General features: G+C 38.4%; 1 protein-coding gene across 33 annotated transcripts in view; it reads right to left on the reverse strand.

Moving 5' to 3' along the window:
* Positions 1–22,486, reverse strand: part of NRCAM (neuronal cell adhesion molecule) — a 153,855-nt gene that overhangs the window by 69,624 nt on the left and 61,745 nt on the right. For 28 of the 33 annotated variants that reach the window (XM_027682131.1, XM_027682137.1, XM_027682128.1 and 25 more), the window contains one exon: positions 710–898. In XM_027682131.1, the coding sequence (XP_027537932.1) occupies positions 710–800 (91 nt within the window). In that variant the 5' untranslated portion in view covers positions 801–898. Of the gene's footprint in view, positions 1–709; positions 899–16,534; positions 16,661–22,486 lie in introns of those variants that run through there. The other 5 variants (XM_027682134.1, XM_027682133.1, XM_027682132.1 and 2 more) reach the window with 3 other exon arrangements.

Below are 22,486 nucleotides of genomic sequence, written 5' to 3' on the forward strand. Positions count from 1 at the left end.
GTTTCCTTTTCAGCATGGAGTCCTACCTTCAAGGTTCCCCACTAACACAGTCTTATATTAGACAAGAACTTCAGATCTTGGGATTTCCTCTCTTTCGGATGTTTCCTCACATATCGATGCTAGAGTTCCCTGCTCAGCACATATTTTTAACTTAAAGTTAAGTATTTAACCATTTTCAGGCACTGCTTAGAAAATCTAAGAGCCTAATTTACCCTTTGGGATCAAAAAATAAGATGCTTTGAGTATCCGAATTTTAGGTATTTGAATCTTTTAGCAGTTCACGTATCAGCTCCTGCAGACTTCTTCTCTGGAGGTAAGGGTGATTGATGACAGAAACTAAGAATTGTCATGGGGTTTTCAGCAAATTATCAGTATGATCCTAACTTCACAAATAATTAGCATTTAGCTGGGCTTCTCTGCCCTTCTTAATTTTGATCAAATAATTTGTTCAACAAAGACACACTGAAGTGTAAGTAGAATCCTGTGAGAATCCTGTGTTAAACCTTCTCAAGTGAACAATGTAACTCATTTTACTGCAGAAGTTTTGAAAATCTTCAGTAAATAAGTGTAAACGTTCATAATCATAATGCCCTGATTGAAATGTTTATCTCCACATTTAGCTCCATGCTGGAGTTATCTTCAGCTTTCTACAGAAATTATTTAACTAAATTTCCATTATTCTACACTTATTTAGCAGGTTAATACTTACAGTCAAGAGGTACGTCCAATGCAGAAATAATTTGGCACAGAAAGAGGATCAAGAAAGGTTTACTTGCAGGTATGCTCTTCTTTTTCATCATGATTTTAGGTTGTACTGAGTAAATCACACTTGAAGAATGAAGTTCAACTTCACCAGACTAGGTAGCTTGCAATAGTTATGTAAATATAGACAAGAAACCTGTAAGCAAACAAACAAACAAGAATAACAATATGGAGATACAATGGAGAGTTGAATGATCACATACATCTTAATAATACTATGAAATACAAGCAGTCTACATACTATATCCAGGGGTAATAGTTACACCATGTTTTCTAACGAAATCCAGAAGTTCTTAGGACACCTAGATCATATCACCTTCCTAAGGAAGCTACTGAACAACTCCTATAACCTTATTGAATGGAAACAGAAATGTCTCTCCTAAGAAAGATAAAGCATCAGTCCAGCTAGTTAAAAAGGAGTATATACTAAAGATAATAGTCCTCTGAAGTAGATTTAATGGATTAAAGCTCTGAAGGCCCACCTAGTCTCTCTTTCATTCACCTTACACCAGCCTTGGAAAGAGTTATTTAGGCATCTACTCCAATGAAAACATGTCTGGCCACAAATCTGCTAAGTAAACTGTAGGATCTCCCTGTGGCTTTGAGTTAGGTATCTCAGCTTCTCCCCACTTTGGAACTCTTTCTAATACACAGCTGTACACTGAACACTTCATGAAGTGTACACAAGAAGACTTCATGAAGGTGCTGAGGTGCTACCTTATGTACTGTACCTAGGTTCCTATTCCTGGATATTTTGATTCTACTCAAAATAGATAACATCAAAATTTGTCATTTCTAGCCTGAAACCAAAATCTAATTAACTGTCAGCATATTAGCAAACACTCTTCTCCTTTCCTATGTGATGGAATGTCAGAAATTAAACTTAAGGGAAATCTGTTCTTGGAAATGTGCTAGATTTTCCTCCTTGACCAAGCATGAGAGATCACATTAGCCACACAGAACGATTCAGGTTCCCTCCTTATTTTCGCTGCATTTAGGACCAAGCTCTAACTTATAAGAATATTGAAGAAGTGAAAACTAACTGCTTGCAAGCCCCATCAGCACCACCAGTGAGCTAAAAAGAGCTACACAGCCTTAGAATCCAAATGGTGTTTACACAATGCTTTCTTAGAAAATGGACATCAGCTGAGAAACTACTTCCCAGATGTCAGATGGCTCAGAAAGTTAACAGTCATCAGCATTAATTGACCTTGAAGAGAAAACTTCCTCAGCTATGGCTACAGATGTGAAACACAATGTTATCCAGTCCACAAAGAGTTAAAGTTGCAAAGAAGCAGCTGCTTTACCAATGTTAAATAAAGAGTTATTTGTGCTTTCTGAAATTACTTACCCCATCTATGCTAAGAATTTTCCTCAATCTTCACATTAAACAAGAAATTATGCCTCTTAATTGCTGCTGTAAATGGTCTTTCTCTTTGTATAGTCTTCTGAGCAGAGACTGGAACTGGAAACCAGAACTGAGGTGTAGAGCTCAACTTCTCATCCTAATCTAGCACATCAAACTCCCTGATTCTTACTGCCACTATCTATAACACAAATGTTTGTTTCGAAATCAAAATATTCCAGCAGGTTAGAGTCCTAGAGATGTGCTGCTCCTTGGAGCTCTTGGGAACTGCTGGCTGGAGCACCACTGTAGAGGACAAATTGCTTATTCACATTAAAAACTATCTATAGTACTGCATACTGTAATGTAAAAACTATTTATTTGTCATGGCAGATTAGAAAAATTACAAAACTCATCTAAGAGAGAATACCAGAGTTGTAGCCTTTGCATAATTATTTATACAAATTGGAACTGCACTCACAGACAAGGTGGCAAAATACCGGTTTAAGGTATACAACAGGAAAGCATGACAAATACTCAGACTTTCCTAGAAAAGCAAACTGAACTTTATTACACTTTAAATGAGCACCCTAAATTGCTGAGGGTTTAGCTGGGGAAGGGGAGAAGTGTTTTCTTCATTCCATTTTTGGCACATGTAATTTATTACACTCCTGCTGCAGTGGGTAAGGGGAAGGAGAAGAGCTTCCATTGAGAGTGCCTGAGAGCACTCCAGAGTGTTTCCTGCAACAAAGCGCTCTCCAGAAAAGCTGATTTCGTTCCACCAACCACAGCTGTCTGCTCTTCTCCATTTAAACTAGGTTCTCACACACTGTTCTCCTGATCTTTATGTCATCTCCTCATTACAGCATCACTACAATTAACAAGGTATCCTCTCTGTACAATGTGTTTGACCCAGGTTTTACAGGATACCCTTTGAAGTATTCCACAAGTGAAGCTTGACTTTTGTTGTTTCTTCTCCAAGCAACATTTCAGTTCTCCTTACAAAACCCAGAAAACTTGATTATCCAATTTATTGTCTTGTTCTTTCACCATGTAAAATGAGTATTGCAGTGATTTGAGAGTATTTTAAAATTCAATTGCATTTCCTTTGAACAAGTACAAATGAATGCACAAGCAGTGGTGAATCAGGCATGTGCAATTAAAATGATTGGGAAAGTAATACCCTTGAGAAAATATCTCACATTGTATACCTGTGCTACTGCAATGTTCTAGTAGGATACCTATTGAATCTACTGCTTGGACATTTGGATATATTATGGGAATTCAGCAGGCAGCGGGAATTATAAAGCTGAGCCTGCACACTGACTTCACCATTCCTCAGAGAGGCAATGTGCCCAAATGGTTTGTGATAGAACATATTTCACTGAAAATGGTTTTAGGTTTGTCAGCACAACTGGGTGCTCTTGTTGAATATATTCAAGGCTAAATCTGGCATAATTTCTTATGAATACAACAGCTGCTAAGTAAAACTAAACATTGCTTTGACATAATATTATCTGCAACAAAATAAGGCCAGGCCTCTAAGCGATCAGTGTAAAGGCTTCAATTTCAAAACTTGAAATATTTATACAGCAGATTGCCTTTTCCTCCAGATGATTAATTTAAGATCTCTTGTAACTCAGACATTTTGTTCTACCCTTTTCATAGGAAAACATATATATTTTGACAGCTAGTTCAGGAGTCTACTCACCAATTTGTAAAAATAAGATTTTCTATACCTACATACTTCTTATGTACTTAACAAAACGTCACTTGTTATGTCTCCTGTGCTTCTTGCTGAGATGCTGACTGTGGCTAACAACTTTGACTCCCATTTGCCATAGAGTAGCAAACGGGAGTCAAAGTAAGTAAGAAATGCATGAGCAAAGTATAGAAATATTTTATCACAAAGGATAATATCAGATTTCAAAAGGGAGGGGTTTTATGTATGACAAAAGATAAGGATCAAGTGAGAGACATCCAACTTTTTTTCACTTAAAAAAAAAAAGTACTACTTTTTACAAATGAGCTACAGAAAGCCACAACTGGAAGAATGAAAGTACCAGTGAGCCTGAGGTAAACTATATGGAGAAGCACAAAATACAGTTTGGTTTCAGTAGTCTCTTCGCTGGTACCATTTGGACGTAAACAAAAACACCAGATACTTCGCAAACACAAAAAACATATATACAGAAGGGATCATTTGGGAGGCAGAATCCAAGATTGCTTTTCATACTATAAAAATGTGACAAGGATCTTCTCCTTAATTTTAACAGCTCAAGAGCAAATGAATCATAGAATTGTTCAGGTTGGAAAAGACGTTTAAGATCATCGAGTCCAACCCAGCACTGCCAAGTCCAACTATGTTTCTAAGTGCCACAATCATTTGTCTTTTAAATACTTCCAGGGATGACAACTCAACCACTTCCCTGATTAGCTTGTTCCACTGCTTGATAATTGTTTCAGTGAAGAAATTTTTCCTAATATTCAATCTAAACCTTCCCTGGAGCAACTTCAGGCTGTTTCCTCTTGTCCTATTGATTGCTGCTTGGGAGAAGACACTGGTACATCACAGGTTACATCCTTCCCCTCTGAAGGAAGTCTCTATGCTACTCCCTTCATCATGTCCAGTCACTGTCTAGAAGAATTAGGATTGGATCAGGTCAATATCTGCCACAGAGAGTGTTAACAATTGAATAGTATCTGGGATTGTAGATCCACACCCATGCGCACACACCCGCAACCCCTCAGTATATTTTACTGAGCTATACTAGTACTGAATAACACTAATTCCTAATTGGAATATTAATACAGACAGACACATTCTCAATGGACATTTCAAAGTTGAATCAGTTAAGGCTCCAGTTGACAGAGGGAACATGTTTTTTCTCTAGTTGTCTTCAACATAATCACATGGGATCTTTAATTGACTTTAAAGTGGTGCTGCAATATTTCTTTATTAGGATGTAATATGTGTAAGGGAGTGTATTTACTGACGTTGAACCTACTGCAAAGTTAAAGATAGTATTTTCTAAATGTACTATTGTTTCACAGAGATTTGATGTATCAACTGATTATGCATTTCTACTGTTACATTATTTTAAGACAAAAAGGCCTTTATGAATGTGAATGAAAATCAAGGTCAATGTAAGAAATGTGAAAAGGTTATAAAATTGCAAGACAGAAAAACTGGAATATTTCATATACATTAGGAAAAAAATATTCTCTTCTATATAGACATGATCGAATTAATGGTGAACAAGTTAGATGCTGAAAATTAGAGGAAAATTACTACTGAGCAAAACACTTCCTCTGCTTAATTTGTCTAATACCTGTATTTTTTATCACAGTGAAAGACAGATACAATCAGAATATAGGAAAAAAAAAAGAGTTTTCAAGGAAATTTGTTTCAAAGAAGACACAGAAACATATCCGCAGATCATGAAAAGCAAATTCAAATGAGGTAAATGTATTTAGTGACTTGTACATAGAAAAGAGTGTTGATGATTAATAAATAAAAAGAACAAAATGCTTTCTTTTGAGGACAACTGCAATACCTTTATCACTTAATGAAAGATCTTATGTGTTTTATACAACTATGCTAACTATGCAAGTATCAATAAAATGATTTAAAGTATTTTTGAACAACTGGTTTTGAATTTCACACTTCTTTATCTGGCATTTGCAGTAATAGGTAACATAAAAAACTCTGATTGGAAATGTTTATTTAATTTAAAATCTTTCAAACAGAAACAGATAACAACACAGTGTTACAGTACCTAAGTGTCATGGACACAGTACTAATAGAAACAAGAATGGTATTTGAGTATTGCTTTTATTATAGCTATTTTTTATGGAGGTAGCATGACATAATAGGCTAAATACCCATACGTGTGTCAACAAACCTGAGTACTATTCACTCCTGAAAAGTTTAGTCAATTCAAATCCCATTGGTTTGCTTTCCCCATCAATCTCTTATCTATTAGATGTAAATTATCCAGTCTTAATCTACTTACCACAGGACATATAGCTCTGGGGTGTCTGAACACAGGTGTCCATAAAAAGAAATAATTTTTAAATTTTTCAAAAGTATACCAAATTAGAACTATTTCTCATCTTCTAGAACTTTTCTTGAAAACACCCTACTGCTTTCCTCCAAATTATTCGTTTGTCACAGTCTACGATACTTTTGGCCTTTAAAGTCATCAGGGAATACTAAATCATCTTCTGTGACCTCCTGTTTATGAAGCTTAAGCCCATTGCTTCGTTTGTGCTGTAAAAACATACATGTAAAGAGGACTGGATGAAAAATAAACTGTGCAGACAGAACTCCTGAATTCAAGATCTCCTCAGCACTAATTTAGATGCTGCAGATACTTACTAATGTTAGATGGTTATATGTACTTAGTAATTTTCAAGCTTTTTTGACAAAGGCAGATGGCCAAGCCGTGTGCCACACTCTAAACATTCTTAGCAGTTCCATATGCAGTGAAAAATCACCAGCCTGGACTGCCCCTACACTCAGCATTATTCTTTTGGCTCGGAGGCTGTACTTCAGCATTCACAGTGGTCTCCTTCCTTCCCACCAATCAGACACAATTTCCAGTCCCTCTACTCTCATCCTCTATTTTCCACCATGGGAAAGCCACTTAGGCCTTGAAACTCCTTCATAGAAAATCCTATATTAAGACATGCTAGCTGGTTTGTTATTCATTAAAGTCTGGTCTGTTTCATTACAAGTTCAGTTCATGTATTTATTAACCAGTTTCACATGGCAATAAGTCAAATGCTTTTCAAAGTCTTTAACATTGACACCATCATCTTATTAAACTTGTAATTTTTTCAGATACTAAAATATTAAAATCAAGTTTTTGGCAATCATTTGTTTTACAAGCCCTACTTTCCAGAAAACTATGTTGAGTAGAATCAGTTTTACTCAAGGCCTTTAATTCCCTAGCAGATGAGTCCCCAGTCAGCTTTTTCCATATGTTCACTGTGATTTATATCAGGCTATATTTACCCTGCTCAATCTGCTTGTCTACTCTGAATCTGTGCAGAACACCAGCTTTCTTTCAGTTTTAAGCAACATTTTAAAAATGAAAACCCGTGAACTAGAGATCTCCCCCACTGGCTCCTCTAGAACTCACAGATAGACACTTTGTACCTAGACCTGCTGAATTACATAGAATCATGTATCTTCAACACATATTATTTAGTATCTACTTATGGTTTCTATTACTAAAAAAGCTCTCCATCCGAACATGATGCATCATAATTTTTCTTCCAATTCATCATGTTACTTGCAATAATATAACAACAGAAAGATAAGAAAATGATTGTGAAGTAGATTACAAAACAATGCTAACTCTGTTTCTGTTCTTAAGACTTGGTCCTATAAAAAAACGCAAATATTTGTCAGCTTGTCTCCTCCATGGCAATGACCAACACATCTGCCATGAGAACAGAAGGTCTTTCACACAAGTATCAGTACTGACCGTGCATCTGCACAGCCCCAGCACAATGAGATCTGATTGCTCCAAGCCTAATTTCAGTATCAACTGCTGAGCCAGCACTGGAGAACAGCTTCAATTATCCACCCATTTTGCATCGCTACTGAACTGAACTTGTACCAGGTCACTGGACACCCACCCAGCTGATGCACCCTTGCACAAGGTTGACTTCTGTGGTCCTGCCAGGACTGAGCAGGGTTAGTGTTGTCTTTCCCTGAACACCATAAAATTTCAGAGCTGCTAACTGCAGCATCATTGGTAGACCACTATAAGCATTGTGATACAGCTAAAAAAACAAAAATGCAGATCCTTAAAAATTCCACTCCTATTTCAACTCTCTGCTCTTAGAAGTACAAGTGCCACAATCTAGAAGCGCCCAAAAATGCAGGGAAAAAAAAACCAAAACAAAAAACTAAGCACAGGGTTCAAATGTGTTATTAAGGGCTTCAGGTAAGCCTGTAAGCTCAGTCACATGCCACAGACTCAAATCTTGAGAGCAGCCATTTAAGAGTTGATCTTTAAAAGACTGGAGCAGAGCTAATCTGTCCTTTTACAGTTGTCTTACATATTCCCTGAAGTCCTATATTGGATTTGGCCCTTCTGAGGATTTAAACAGAGCAGCACTTACTTTCTAGATCCTGCTCAGCTTAAATTATAAACTGCTTTGGCTGGGATGACTATATAGACAGCAGAGCAAAGCTGTGGATAGCCCTCAAACAGGGAGGTAAGGCTAGTAAGCCTGGCAAGTTTAGATGCCTCAAGAGTCAAGTGAACACATACGCAGCACTTTTGCATTGCAAATTTAAACAGATGCATCAGTCTTGCTTGGGTCCTTTCTGGTGTCCTAAACTCTTGATTAGATTCAGATTTTTTCACCTTTTTTACCTCCTCACTTAAATGATGGAATGGAGCATAAAAATAATGGTTTAGTGACATCTATTTCAGCAGTCCTTTAGAGTCATTATAGCCTGAACAAATATGCTTCATCTCCTATGCACATATGCATACTTTGCTGTCTTTCAAAGACTTGGTTGAAATGCTTGAATTGAGTGTAACTTTGCAAATCTGCCGAAGACCATGAGTTTACACAGGAGGGAGTAGAAACATAACTTGCATCTCTTTAGAGAGAGCTAGTTTGGCTTGAAGTGAATCACTAAATAGGGGGGGTCAAGGAAAGGAGAGAATTCTGCTTGATTATTAAATTTCTCAGTAAGTTAGAAAGCATTCAGAGTGAGTGAGAGAAAACAAACTAAGAAAACACATTTTTACAGCACGTGAATGGTAAAAAGAGGTACCCAGGCAGGAGCTGACTCAGATCAAAGCCCTTCTTGATCTGCTGCTTGTCAACAGAGTTGATCTCATGAGTGAAGTGGATATTGGTGGCCTTCTTGACGACAGCAGCCACGAAGTGATCGAGTTTAAAATTTCTGTTGACAGGAGGAAAAGTGCCAGTAAACCTCAACTCTGGACATGAGGAGAGCAGACTTCAGGCTGTTCAGGGAATTAATAAGTAAAGTCCCCTGGAAAAATGTTTTTGCAGGTGCTGGGGTCCGTCAGTGCTGGTCACATTTTAAACATCACCTCCTAAGGGCACAGGAGCAGGTAATTCCCAAATATCAGAAGTCAATCAGGTGAAGCAGAAGGCCAGCTTGGCTGAGCAGGGATCTTCTCTTGGAAAGAAGGCAAAAAAGGAAGGTGTGAAGGTCAAATGAAGAAGTCAAGGTCAAGTGAAGAATTCAGAGATGCTGCTTGGCACTGGAGGGAGAAAATTCATGCAGCCAGAGCTCAACTGGAGTTGAAGCCGCCAGAAATGTGGGGGACAATACAAAGAGTTTTTTCAAATATATTCATGGCAACAGGTAGTATAGAAATATCATTGGACCGTTATAAGATGAGGATGGTCACCTCAGAAACAGGGACAGAGAAAAGGCAGAGGTGTTTTCTTTGCCTCTATCTTCAACACAGATGATAGACCAAGGGAGTCTCAGTGCCCTGAGCTGGAGGACCATGACTGTGAGAATGATCAACTCCCAGTTGACCATGCAATTGTGTGGGATCTGCTGCTCCAGCTGGATCTCTACAAATCTATGGGATTCATCCCAGAATCCTCAAAGATCTAGCTGATATCATTGTAAACCCTTCTCTCAATGATTTTTGAGTGGTCTTGGGAATACAGAGAAGCTGGAAGACTGGAAACTGGTGAACATCACCTTGATTTTCAAGAAGGGTAAGAAGGAGGACCCCAGAAACTACAGGCCTGTCAGTCTCACTTCAGTGCCTGGTGAAATTAAGGAGATTATTCTGGAAGGTATTGAAAATCATCTGAAAGACAACACAGTCATTGGTCACAGCCAGTAAGGCTTCATGAGAGAAAAGTCCTGCTTCTCCAACCCGATTTCCTTTTATGACACCTAGCTGATCAAGGGAAGCCAGTTGATGTAATCTTTTTGGATTTCAGTAAGGCTTTCAATACTGTCTCTCACAGGATCCTTCTGGACAAACTGTCCAGCACAGAGCTGGATAAACACATCATGTGGTGGGTGAGCAAGTGGCTCACGGGTTGAGCACAGAGGGTGACAGTGAATGAGGTAACATCAGACTGGTGACCTGTCACTAGTGGGGTTCCACAGGGCTCCATCTTAGGCCCTGTGCTCTTCAACATCTTCATAAATGACTTGGACACAGGACTGGAAGGGATACTAAGCAAGTTTACAGATGACACAAAACTGAGAGGAGCGGTTGACTCCCTCAAAGGCAGGGAGGTCCTGCAGAGAGACCTGGACAAATTGGAGGACTGGGCAATCGCCAACATATGAAGTTCAACAAGGGAAAGTGACAGATTCTGCACCTGGCATGGGGCAACCTTGCCTGTTCATACAGGCTGGGGAATGAAATGCTGGAAAGCAATGCCACAGAAAGGGACCTGGGAATCCTGGTGGATGGCAAGTTGAATATGAGTCAGCAGTGCCCTGGCAGCCAGGAGGGCCAACCATTTCCTGAGGGGCATCAGGCAAAGCATCGCCAGCCAGTCAAGGGAGGAGATTGTCCCGCTCTGCTCTGCACTGGGGCAGCCTCACCTTGAATATAGTGTGCAGTTTTGGGCACCACAATATAAGAAAGTTATTAAGCTCTTATAGAGCATCCAAAGGAGGGCAATCAAGATGGTGAAGGGCCTTGAGGGAAAGCTGTATGAGAAGTGGGTGAGGTCATTTGGCCTCAGTGCTTATGAGAAAACAGTGCTTATGAGAAAAAATATTGTATTATCAGACTGCTACGACAGACACACCATGGTGTGCAAACAGAACCTGAAGGAAAACTGCGGAGTGGACAGAAGGAAAATACCATCATCCTGTGTGAAGACTCCCAATTCAATGACTACAGTTTGTTCCTTGTAAATATGCAAAGGGGATACTCAGCTGAAATGCTCCTTGAAATTTTAACTTCTTTACCCAGGAGGTATGATAAACAGATTTTTTTTCCTTTTTTTCTAATTTTTTTCCACTCACCAGAATTCAGAGCATGAGTAATATATTCTGTACTACTCTGGGTAATTACATTCTTTGCATCCCTACAGCCAACCCCAAAAGCACTGACTGTCCAGAAGTACTGAAGTATTCCTGAAATCCTGGAGATATTCTTGTAAAAAGCATACTGTGGAAAAGAGCAGAATCTGATTCACAGACAGGGCAACTCCTCCCTTTGGGAAGTAGAGCAAAAACCACTAATATTAGCATGAAATGCCAGAATAGTTATGTTAAAGAGGAGGTCACTCAGAATAGAGACAGTGCCAGAAACTGAGGACTAAGGCATTCTGTCAGATATAAAACCCTAACAAGTACATGAACAAAGAAGGGTAAACAGTGCTGAAAGAACAAACTGTACAAACAGTGCTAGCTGCCTTGGGTACATTTTTGGAGATGGGGGTTGGGGACTAGCCACCTATGTGCAACATTTATTTAACAGGTAAAAGCATGTTTGCTTTTTTAATTTTAAATAATTCTGTTAAAGTAGCTACAATTACATGTTAGCTTGCAGTGTCTGCCCACCATTAAAAACTTAAATGAATTGAGAACTCAGATACAAACACTTCAACACTATAGAAATATTCCTGTCTTTCTCTCTTAAAGTGAGAGCTGATAATGTTCACAATGATTATAGCTGTGCAAATCAGGTCGGTTCCTGTTTTAAACAACACTAATTCATGCTGTCACTGTTCCCAAAAGAATTATGTGAGACCTAAGCAAACGAAACAACTCCTAAAAATTTGCAGATATCACCAGTGTTGTGCTACATATCACAGCCAGGTCACTATGCTCAGGAATGCTGTTGAGGATCATATGTGCAGGGATGACTGGTGCCTTAACAACAGTCAGAAAGAACTCGCATATTTTAACATTTTCTGACTTTATCACTTCTTTATATGAGTATCTCTAGTTCCCCCTCACTCTAAAATACTTCATAACAACTCACAAAGTGCTAATTAATTTCATCACCTTCATAAAACCTGACTGCTGCAGCTGGACACCTCAATTCTGTAGATAAAGTAAAGCAGGGAAGGTTGCCATTCAAGTTCTCTTTTTTTCCCTGCTGCCTTTGTTTGGGTTTTTTTTCATTGCTCCTCCACTAGTGAGTCTGCACCTGGAGTGCTGTGTTTAGTTCTGGGCTCCTCAACACAGGAGAAACACGGAGCTTCTGGAGCAGGTCCAGTGGAGGGCAACAAACATGATTAAGGGCTTGGAGCATCTCTCTTATGTGGAAAGACTGAGAGAGTTGGGTCTGTTCAGCCTTGAGAAGAGATGACCGAGAGGGGACATCATCAGTGTATTTGAAGGCAGTGTCAAGAGGATCGAGCCAGGCTAGTCTTTGTGGTGCCAAGAAATAGGACGCAAGGCAATGGGGCAGGCACCTTGGTGGGATTGCAAAGGTAACACAAGGTTTGGCAGAGAGAAAATTAGAAGGGCTAAAGCCCAATGACAACTTAATGTGGCTACTGTCATAAAAAACAATAAAAAATGTTTCTATAAATACATCAGAAACAAAAGGAGAGCCAAGGAGAATCCCAGTCCTTTATTGGATGCTGGGGGGGAAACGTAGTGACAAAGGATGAGGAAAAGGTTGAGGCACTTAATGCCTTCTTTGCCTCAGTCTTTAATAGTAAGACCAGATGTTGTCCAGGTACTCAGCCCCCCTGAGCTGGGAGACAGAGGTCAGGAGCAGAATGAAGTCCCCATACCCCAAGAGGAAATGGTCAGAGACTTGTTCCACCACTTAGACACACACAAGTCTATGGGGTCAGAGGAGATCCACCCAAGGATCTGAGGGAGCTGGTGGAAGTGCTCACCGAGCCACTTTCCATCATTTATCAGCAGTCCTGGCTAACTCAGATCCTAGTTGACTGCAGGTCTCAGTTGACTGCAGGTTAGGATTTGTGATGTCCATCTACAAGAAGGGCCAGAAAGAGGATCTGGAGAACTACAGGTCAGCCTGACCTCTTGAGTGCCATCACATGGCATGTACAGGACAACCAGGGGATGAGGCCCAGCCAGTATGGGTTTAGGAAAGGCCAGTCCTTCTTGACTAACTTGAGCTCCTTCTATCACCTGCTAAGTGGATGAGGGAAAGGCTGTGGATATTGTCTACCTGGACCTTGATAAAGCCTTTGGCACTGTTTCCCACAGCATTATTCTGAAGGAGCTGTCTTCCCATGGCTTAGATGGGCATATTTTTCACTGGGTAAAAAACAGGCTGGATGGCCAGCCGCTGAGAGTAGTGGTGAATGGTGCTACATTCAGTTGGCAGCTGGTCACCAGTGGTGTTTCCCAGGGCTCAATCTTGGGGCTTTTCCTGTTCATTATCAATGATCTGGATGAGAGTATCAAGTGCACCCTCAGTCAGTTCACAGACAACACCAAGCTGGGTGGGAGTGTTGATCTGCTGGAGGGTAGGAAGGGTCTGCAGAGGGATCTGGACAGGCTGGATCAGTAGGCTGATTAGGACAATTGCACAAGGCTCAACAAGGCAAAGTGCTGAGTCCTGCACTTGGGTCACACTGACCCCACGCAGAACTACAGGCTTGGGGCAGAGTGGCTGGAAAGTTGCCCAGTGGAAAAAGACCTGGAGGTGCTGGTTGACTAGGGAAGTCCCTGTACTAGTGAGGCTACACCTCAAATCCTGTGTTCAGTTTTGGTCCCCTCAGGACAAGAACGACATTGACATGCTAAAGTGAGTCCAGAGAAGGGCAATGGAGCTGGTAAAGGGCCTGGAGCTCAAGTCTTATGAGGAGCAACTGAGGGAGCTAAGGGTGATTAGCCTGGAGCTCAGGAGGCTCAGAGGAGACCTTATCACTCTCTACAACTACCTGACAGGAGGTGGTAGCAAGGTGGGAGTTGTTCTCTTCTCCCAAGTAACAAGTGACAGGACAAGAGGAAATGGCCTCATGATGTGCCAGGGGAGGCTTACATTGAATATTAGAAAAAATGTATTCACTGAAGGGGTAGTGAAGCACTGGAACAGACTGCCCAAGGAAGTGGCTGAGTCACCATTCCTGAAGATATTTAAAAGGCATATGGATGTGGCATTTTGGGACATGGTTTAGTATTGGACTTGGCAGCGCTGGGTTAACAGCTGGACTGCAACGATCTTAGACGTCTTTTCCAACCTAATCCATTCTACAGCTCTACAATTTTTATAAAATGGAACATTTTTAGTTTAGAGAAGGAAAAGTGCCTTGGATAAAACCTTTGGAAGCATAGATGACATTTTGGATGAACCAGCATTGCACCTGTTGGATGAACCAGCATTGCACATTCTCCACCTGGAGTCTACTGTTATCCACAACTACTGTGTTCATTCCTTTTACTACTATATTTTTCTTCTCATTTATAACAAACTATGTGATTTTAGTCAGTTCTACTGCCATTGAGCATTAAACTGCATCTGTACAAAAGGACAGACCCAATGTTGTTATGTTATTTTAGTGGGACAACTTCAAATAACAAATATAATGTACTAAAATTCATCTTCCTAGGATTTATCCTTCATTTTGCTGGTGTTATTCAACCAAATCTGCCACTGGCTTCATCTGAACTTGGTTTGATTAAAATTTATTCTATAAACTTTACTGCAGCTGATTCCATTAAATCTCTGTTCCCCAGCCATTTCCTTGCATCTGGACTATCAAGGACCAAAAAAAGAGAATTGATTCAAAAATATAAAAGAAGGGCTTATTTTTATGTATTTCACATTTATGTAAATGTGAAAAATTTCTCTGCTATTATGATGTTAAAGGATTAATTTTTTTAATTGACTGTATTTTTTATTTTAATGTATCAAAAATAAAACCCTGCAGCTTAATTCTCACAATAAATCTTGCACTTCTAGCAGAGTTTAAAACATCATTATCAAACTGAAACCTAAATGAGCTGTGCTAACCTACATTTCCATGCTATTGCCCTTTCATTTTAAATACATCTTGTATGTTAAGAATATTTTCAATTTTCTGTTTAAAAGTATCAGAGAAGGCACTTACACCACTGAAATAACTATTTCAGGTGCAATTTAAGCAAGCGGTATAGAACAAAGCAAATAACTAGAGCCTAAGTGAGCTTTTTTATACAAATCACTAATTCAAACCTTTAGGGTAAAAAAAGCTCATTTATTCATCAAGAAGTTAATCCAGTTTGTTCCCTAACTGGGAAATAGCTTTCCCTGCTTTTTTTTTTGCATGGATATGCTATTCATTAATGAAACAAAAAAATCTTACCCAGGACTTCATATCTATTATGTAAGTAAACATTACACTTTGATGTAAAAATTTACATTGTTCACAGAATCATTTGAATTTCACATTCACATTACCACCTAGGAGACAAAAGAAATTTCTTTCACACTGCCATGTTCACTATTGTTTTCTTTGACTTTTTAAGACTAATTTGTTCTTTATATCAAAATCTCAAATCCAAATGTCACACATTGCAGAACTTCACTGAGCTTAATTTAAACAGAAAAAAATACTGTTCTTGCTAAGACACACCAATGGATGAGGAAAAACTTTTTTCCATTCAAAGTACTCTCTCAAGTAGTCTGTTTTCTCATTATATGAATACTATTCTAAGCATATATCATATCCTCCCACAAAATTAATACTAAAAATTGAATTAAAGAAAGATTCTTCAAGGTAAAGGAAAAAATAGCATTGGAAGAGGAAAACACAATACAAAATCCCAAAATAACTACAAAAAGAATTTTTCTGAAATTCTACTCAGAGTACTGAAAAAGCACTTCAGCACACATCTTGTAAACCAGACTGTAAAGTGGTACTAGCAGACTGATAAGCCTACTACTTTATCCACACTAGAGAATGACCACATCTAATGATTCAAAAATAAAAATAGCTCATTTACATATATACATATATAATACTTATATCACACAATGAAGCATCCAAAGAAACATTTGCTTTTTATGATAATATGTCTAGGCACAGAAACAAGGCAGCACTAAATTGAATTTTTATTCTCAAGAAAAGTCACTGCTTTATAATTATGCATCCATTTTCTTTCCAAATTACCTTCTCTTTTTTAACCAGGTTATTTACCAAATTTTTAGACATACACAAAAAATGAAAACCAAATTTCTCTCCAAAAACATGGGTACACTAACAGTAATTTCTCACAGCACAATTATTAGAAATTTTTTCATTAAATTTTACCAGTTCTAATTTTTTGCATAGTTGTAACACCTAATGTATTTTTTTCATGTAAATGCAGTATAAAATATGGACATTTCAGAAGCAAAACTTCAAAAAACTATAACAGCAAAGGCAAGACATTTAAAAAGTGAAAATAAATAATTCCTAATTAGCTTCGATTACTTCAAACACTTGGCTATGCTTTACAGGTTTTATAAATTATCTTACTCTTTGAGGCTATTTTCAGTCAATCCAGTCATAGTTAGAATAACAGTGTATCAAGGCAGCTTGTCAGTCAGACCCTTCCGCTTCGCGCATCTTGAAATATTGATCCTTCAAAGAAAATACAAAGAACTGCTCACTTGACTCTGAAGCAACACCTGCAGGTGATACAGCCATATTAGCACAACACTGTTCTGGATTTCCACACATAAAGAATCAAAAAATGCTATAAATCAACATTGAAGGCCAAAATTATTTTCTCAGACATACTAATTTGAATTGAGAGAGATGCTGTTGTCCAAGGATTTTTAATTTTACATTAAATTGCCTTACTGCTTATACACCAGAGAAACTGTAATATAACTAAGACCCGACAGTACTCTTTAATCTTTAATATATAATTAAATTTTGGTGGTTTTTCAATTTATCCAGAGACTTAGTACCACTTAAAACTGTGCTTTGTTGTATTCATTTTAATCAAATGTTATTTTAATTGGGTCTGTAAGGACATGTAGAAACTGCTGCACCACAGAGAAGAAACTAATTTTTGATCTTCTGTTCTTATATCTCTGAAACCAGCCTAGTTTCCAGTCTCACCTTTAACTTCCCTTCAGGCATTATTCCCTAGGGTTCCATAGCTTCAATTCCCAATTCAGAGTTGCTCAAAAGAATAACGTATCTCAAAGCACTTCTGGAAAGCAAGACTTGTGGAAATGGGGATGTCTTACCAAATTTTTGGTATTTTCTATGGGAAGAAGTTGAAGCCTAAATTAGGGCTCCTTGGAAATGCTTCACGGAGTCAATGTGTGAGTATACTACCAAGCTGGAGTACCTCCTTTCAAAATGGACAAGCAGTTGTGAATGTACTGCAACTCTCCCTCCCTCACCCTGATTTCTCCTAAGCTTCATTCCTTCTCAAAGACAGACAGGGGCTGCCCTTTCTTCCTTCACAAAAGCTGTATGTAAGACAGCCAGGTGCCACCAGACTACTCTCCACACTGCTGAGAGTGTAGCTATCTATGAAGAAGGGAAGAATCATAGAATCAACTGAGTTGGAAAAGACCTACGAGATCATCAAGTCCAATCCTTGATCCAACACCACCATGGTTACTAGACCATGGCACTAAGTGCCACATCCACTCTGGCAAATAAAGCCCATCGAGGGAAGAATCAGACTTTGAATAAGAACAGTCTACCTCATAGTGAAAGAGAGTGTTTGAGACATAACTTTTGTTACTGTCAGAACAATAAAATACTAAATTATTAATACCCTCTCACAGAGAGCAGTTACAATAGCTGACACTGGGTGGCAAATCCAGGCAGCAAAATTTGAGCAGCCCCTTTCCCAGCCTTCATTCCTTCCTTGCTTAGCAAGAACTTGACTCAAGTTGTTTCACTCCAATGATTTGGTAAGTAGTTCACCAGTTTCTAGCCTAAACAACAGGTTAAATTCATGATTATATTCCACAATTCAGTTAGGTTCAAATTGCCCAGGCAACATTTACCGTGAAATTAATATCTTCACTTCCTGTCAGAATCAAATTTAAAGTGGCAAATCAACTTTGATCTCTAAGTGCATGAACACAATATTTTTCATTAAAGAGATATTAAAAGCCCTAAGGATGGGGAGGGGAGGGGCAGGGTGTGTTAAGGTTTTCTACCTTTTGTGGGTTTGGTTTGTTTGCGGTCTTTTTTTTTGTTTTGTTTCGTTGGTTGGTTTTTGGTTTGGTTTAGTTTTGCAGTGGGGATTTTTGTTTGGTTGGGTTTTGTGTTTTGAGGGTTTTTTTGTCATTTGAGATCCTGGAGCAAACTTTTGCACTGTACTTTAAAAGGAATTGGATCAAATTTATGAAAGGGGTTATGTCACATTAGTTACCTGTGCAGCAATCACCAGACAAGAATTACAAAAGAAACCCTTGCAAGCTTCCTTTTCCCAGAGGAAAAAGTGGAAAACAACCATCAACATATTTAGGGTTTTCAGCAGAGCATAGGAATACTTTTCTTATAACCCTGAACAGCAGAAAAGGCAAAGAGTCCGTGTCTCACATCTTAAGGTGTTTTGGTTTTCTCATATTTGAAACATGAGTGGAACACAAAGGGAATGAACCTGTTTGTACCCTTACCATTGTTTTAAAAATGTTACAGGTTTCCACAGTGCATCACCAGGATCTCTGTATTCAATCTCATGTCTCATTTTTCACTTCATCATTCATTCTGTAAGAGGAGCTGTAAAAAATGAATCACCTGGAAATATCTTTCACAAAATCATGGAGGAAGTAAAGATGAAGTAAGATCTTTTCTCAGTCTTCTTTAATCTTGATCATGAGTTCCCAGCATTAGGCTGGGTGCAACAAATTAAATGCATTTTGACATATAATGCTTGCTGCTGGGTCGTTGCCAGGTAAGATAATAAATTTCTGCTTAATTAAACCACATTCCTTTTTTTTCCACAAGGGCTGATAATCTAACAGCTATTTGCAACATTGCCTGATGTATTCACATCAGTATATGCTGGGAAAAGTACGATATACCTTTTGATTAATGTAAAAAACCAGAATTTCCAGACATAAAGCCAACAGTTGGCATGACAGAGAACCCTGAACTTCAAACATATGCTTTCTCACATGTTTAATCAGAGAGAGTTTACCTAAGTCACTACACTGGTTTAGCAGAGATATTGAATGTCATGGGGAAAACAGAAAGAGGAAGGAAAGACCTGAAGGCTTAAAAAGGACAGAAGAATAGTTAAAATACTTTTTTAACAAAACTCAACCACTTTAATGTATTTGAGTAAAGACACCCGCACCAAAAAAAAGCCTCCAGTAAAATCTGAGCTGAGGAAACAAATACAATTAAATCTGAACTAACTTGATGCTGTGTAGAAATGGACTTAGCTATAGAACTGGTTTTGCTACTATAAAAGCATTAAGGGCCGGGTTAGAAAAGTAGTTTCCCCTTTAATTGCCAGCAATCACTGCAGTCTCTTGATCATCGAAGTACTTTATTAGAAGGTACTTTTCAGTACTTAATCTTCCATATATCCTACATAACTGCAGGTATGAAAAAAAAAGACGTTCACAGAGACTAGAATGATGACTTTTTTCTTTGGCTTGCTGGGCAGAGCCACAGAATTATGCAGCAAACTAATTTCTACAAATTAAAATAGAACCTGTTGGGGGGGCGGTGTTTGTATGAAAAGGTGGAATTAGGGCTCTGCATTTGCTGGCTATACCCCTTTTTTTTCTTGCAAGAGCAGACCAGAGGGTTCTCTCCAGCATTTCCTTTTACTTAAATGAAAATGTTGGTACTTATATTTAATGGTGAGTTTTCACACTAGGTTTGCTCTGTTCTAAAGACAAGTAGTTGTCAGGAAGATATGGAGAGGTCCTGAGCTCTTCTGTTCCTCACTACAAGTTCCTGCCCTCTTTCCTCACATGTAAGAATTGTAGCATCGCCAGTGAGCTACATCACTTCATTGATCCAAGAGAAAACAAACTGCTGCAAGAAAGGATTAGGTTCTGACATGACAGAGATTTCCCCAAAGGAACTTTCTCTTTTGGATGACAGCCAGATACTAAACAAAGCATCATATGAAACTGTACCCACAGCCTAAGTCTTCGTGGATCTGAGGGAGGTGAATGTAATACTGAAGTACTGACATCACTCTAAGTTGACTCTGTTCCTCCCTACTTCAGCACTGGAGAGGAAACCTCTGCAAAGCCAAGGAAATTTATTTCAGAAGTAGAGTCAAACATTTGAAAATAGATATTTATGCAATTTATGCACTGTTGTTTTTCTAAAAACAATGATTTAAAAAATCAAATAAAGATCCTAGTATCTCTGACTTACTCCTTTTAACTCTGAACGGTGAGTCAACAGCATTCATTATGATTTTTCAAATCACTACCAACTACATAAAGGTTAAAATATGTTCCTCAAAGACAGCCTCCCAAATAGGCTTTCTTTTCACCTACTTTGCAATTTGAAAGAACTTCTTAGAATTGCAAACTTACTGCTTTTTCCCAAGGAACTCTGTTAGTCTTCAAATCTCATTTATACTTGGCTTTTTCATTCAGAGTAATCAGCTGTCCAGTATTTTGAACAGCTGATTATTCTGAATGACTTTTATTCAGACATTCTTTTCCATGACCTTCAGAAAGGACAGAGTTTCTTCATGTCTCTGTGATTAACAGTCGCACTTTCTTTTTAAGCTACTTTTCACTACAGCATCTCATTTCCTGACTTTAACAGAATCTTACACCATTCAGTCATTTAATGCTTATAATTATGGAAAAACAAGAGATACATTTTATTTTGAGATAACTTGCTAAAATTCTTGTCTCATGTTCAGCAACTTCAAAATACACAGTCTTTAACATTTTTTCACATGTTCAGGACAAGACATTGGATAAAGCATGACACAGGATTAGCCTGTAAGGAGCTGGCTATCAAGAGGCTAACTTAACAATGGGAAGGGATGCTAAATTCTCCCTACCTATCAGACAGTTAATTAAGTGCAGAATAGGTTTTGATAGCTTCAGATCATGTAAGTAATAATTTAGAATTTACTTAATCTCATACTTCGTCTTGTTTTTTAATTCCTCCTGCCTTCTTTCATGATCAGCAAGAGAGATGTGGCTTTAACATTCAAAGGCTTTGGTACTATTCCTCTCTTTGCTTCATGAAAGGACCCATTTCCTTCTGGATGGTAACATTTCAGGTATAAATACATTCAGCTATAGGATGCCGTAAGCAAACAATCCTACAGTCCTTCTACCATTAGAAATCCTGCACTAAAATTTGTACTTCATAGAAAACTGACTCCAGATGTTGCAATCCAGCTAACAAGAACACTAACTCGAACTGAGTTCTACTTTACTTATGTCGCTCCACAGGCAGGGAATTGCAATAACTTCAGTGGAATCTCTTCTAACACACATAGGCAAGAAGAGAACAGAATGGGGTCTCCTGCCCTCACACGCTTCTTGTCCCATGTCTGTATTACAAGAGCACAGCAGTCTGTAAAGTCATACTGACTCTTCTCTCATCATGTCTCAGATGCATTTCACAAGATGATAGACGCATTCATAAATTTCACTACATATTTTTATTAAAAAACACGTCATTGACATATTATTTTCCTATCCTTATGATTCAAAACGTCCTTGTATTTCTTCTTAATGACTTGCAGCATTGTTCCTAGTGTAGGCTGTTAAATATGTGAATTTTTCATTCTGAAGAGAAGCGCTATATTCTGCAAACTCTGTAAGTCATGTAAAAAGGAATGTCAAACCTTTATTGGATTTCCCTGACTGAGTTTTATATCCACCAACCTTTTAAATCATACTTGAATAGATTAGTGTATTTGGTTTATCAAGAAAAATATAATTCAAAAAGTATAGGCAACTACCATACACCAATGTATGCAGTCTCCTGCAAAATAATTCTAACATAGTACCATCCTTCACATACATTTAACAGGATGTATTTTATAAATAGTGTAAATTTTATATTTGAAGGCTTTTATTTCTAAAAGTAGAAAAACTATGACTAAGCCACTATCCATCATATCTGAGAAGCCATAGCAATCCCATTAGGTTTCCACTGACTGGAAACTGGGAAACATAACTCCCAGGGAGCTACAGGCTGGTCAGTCTCACTTCAGTGCTCTGCAAGATTATGGAGAGCAGAACCTCCTGGAAAAAATGCTAAGGTGCAAGGAGGTAACTGCTGAAAGTCAACATGGATTCACTAATAGCAAACTGTGCCTGGCAAATTTGGTAGCCTTCTACGACAGGATGGATAAGGGAAGAGCAACTGACATCATCTGCCTGGACTTTTGCAAAGCTTTTAACACTGTCCCACATGACATCCTTGTCCCTAAACTGGAGAGAAATTAATCTGATGGATGGACCACTCAGTGGATAAGGAATTGCCTGGATGGTCACACTCAAAGAG

Source organism: Neopelma chrysocephalum, unplaced genomic scaffold, assembly GCF_003984885.1.
Source record: "Neopelma chrysocephalum unplaced genomic scaffold, ASM398488v2 Primary Assembly neopelma1_62, whole genome shotgun sequence".
Taxonomy (NCBI): Eukaryota; Metazoa; Chordata; class Aves; order Passeriformes; family Pipridae; genus Neopelma; species Neopelma chrysocephalum.